Source organism: Capsicum annuum, unplaced genomic scaffold, assembly GCF_002878395.1.
Source record: "Capsicum annuum cultivar UCD-10X-F1 unplaced genomic scaffold, UCD10Xv1.1 ctg50734, whole genome shotgun sequence".
Taxonomy (NCBI): Eukaryota; Viridiplantae; Streptophyta; class Magnoliopsida; order Solanales; family Solanaceae; genus Capsicum; species Capsicum annuum.
The window spans coordinates 801-2,744 of NW_025858625.1; the positions used below are offsets into that span (position 1 = coordinate 801).

Consider the following 1,944-nt stretch of genomic DNA (forward strand, 5'->3'; position numbering starts at 1 on the left):
TGTATTCCCTTAATTGGCAAAAAGCTGTAGTGAAATTCTACTTTGGTCACTTACTTAACTTGCCCTACAATGTTGTCTGTTATATAAGTTCTGAGGAATCTTGGTAGACTTTTCACATGATTGTACCTTTTCACACACCAAACAAATTTGATTCACTTCCAAGATTCTATATGTTGACTCTCTCTCAATATTTGTTTGAATAGACATGCATCCTTAAAGTTTCCAAAGAAAGGCATTGCTTCTTATTTAGGCCATCCAAGATCCAAGAAATTCTAAACCCAAAAGGGTGATTTTGCGGCTAATGAATCTTGCTAAGCAACTTCACAATTTGGATTTCAAATTCCTTTTTGGTTGAATCCTTGACATACAAATATGTTACTATGATTCATGTTTTTCCTTATACTGGACCCTCTGCCTGCCCCTATTATATTTGCTACAAGGACAGGACATAGGCAAACACTAAAAAAGGCCATAATAATATGCTCATGAACATAATTTCCTGTAAAAGGACTTCAATTTCATTGCTTTTGTGCGCGCTCTTTTCTTACTCTTTTGCTTACAATTTCATTATTAGTAACAACTGCCCTTTTACAATATGGCCCGGTACACTGGCTGGTGCGGGAACTCCTCCACTTCCTGCGACTGGCTTTCAATTAGATGCAGGACAAAGCATCACAATTCCAAGTGTAGCTGGATGGTCAGGTCGCATTTGGGCTAGAACTGGCTGCACTTTTGATGCATCAGGTATTGGCTCGTGTCAAACAGGCGATTGTGGTGGGAAGCTCGAGTGCAACGGGCTTGGTGCCACCCCACCTGCCTCCCTCTTCGAGATAACTCTAGGCGTGGGAGACAACAAAGACTTCTATGATGTTAGCCTTGTTGATGGCTACAATCTGCCAATTGTTGCAGTTCCTCAAGGTGTCAACGGAGGATGCAACGCCACTGGTTGCCTCTCCAATCTCAACATGGGTATGTTCTCAATTAGTTGCTCTGAATTAGCGAAAAATCTGACTGCCCCGACTAACAGTTGGGTTGATTTCTTAGATGGTATTAACAGTTATATTATCTCAGAAAGAAACCTTTTTTCTTGCTTCAGGATTTTTTCATTAAAGAAAGTACCTTTTTAAGGTACTAACTATTAGTTGAGTGACCATATGAGAAATCAACTCCCAACGGTTGCTAGGTTTTTCGATCTCTCGTAAACTCTCCCCTCCAAAGTACATAATGCCAAGGCCTTAGAAGTACTAATGCTCCTGATTCCTACAAGGCGTCCAACTAGCTAGATGATCATTTGAACTACCCTTAGCTTGCAATTGTCAATCGGTTCATTTTTCTGCCTTCTATCCCAGTGTTCATCTATTTGAATATAGTGTGTAAAGTCTAACTAATGAAAAGTGACTGTTTATTAGTTTCAAGAAAGCGGCCGGTCACATCAGGAATAGAAGCCAATAAGGAAAGGAAGAGGTACACTATATACAGAAAAAAGTACAACAAATAGACTGAATAGGATATTCATATAGTCAATCCTATATATTTTGGGATTAAAAGTATTACTACAAGATTGAGTTACTTCAGAAGCATTTACACAGAACAAGTAATAACAACTTCATTTATCTAAAAATGGAACAGGTTGTCCAAAAGAACTTCAAGTGGTAGGTGGATATGGAGGAGAAGGGAATGTGGTGGCTTGCAAGAGTGCATGTGAGGCCTTTGGTTTAGACCAGTATTGCTGTGCAGGACAGTTTGCAAATCCAACAACTTGTCAACCATCTTTCTATTCCACTATCTTTAAGAATGCTTGTCCAAGGGCTTATAGCTATGCATTTGATGATGGCACCAGCACTTTTACCTGCAAGGCTAATGACTATGCAGTCATCTTTTGTCCCATGAATGGGTAATCTCTCAAAACTTTCATCATCTTAAATATTCCGTCCTCTTTTCTTT

At 39.3% G+C, this 1,944-nt stretch overlaps 1 protein-coding gene across 1 annotated transcript; it reads left to right on the forward strand.

Annotated features, from left to right (window-relative positions):
- Window positions 1-398: 398 nt before the first annotated feature.
- Window positions 399-1,894, forward strand: LOC107874681 (pathogenesis-related thaumatin-like protein 3.5; the record flags this gene model as incomplete). The annotated part of the gene is given in 2 exon segments (XM_047404001.1): window positions 399-969; window positions 1,630-1,894. Coding segments are annotated over 2 exon segments (755 nt in total), but the record flags the coding sequence as incomplete, so codon positions are not given.
- Between the last annotated feature and the right edge of the window lie 50 nt (window positions 1,895-1,944).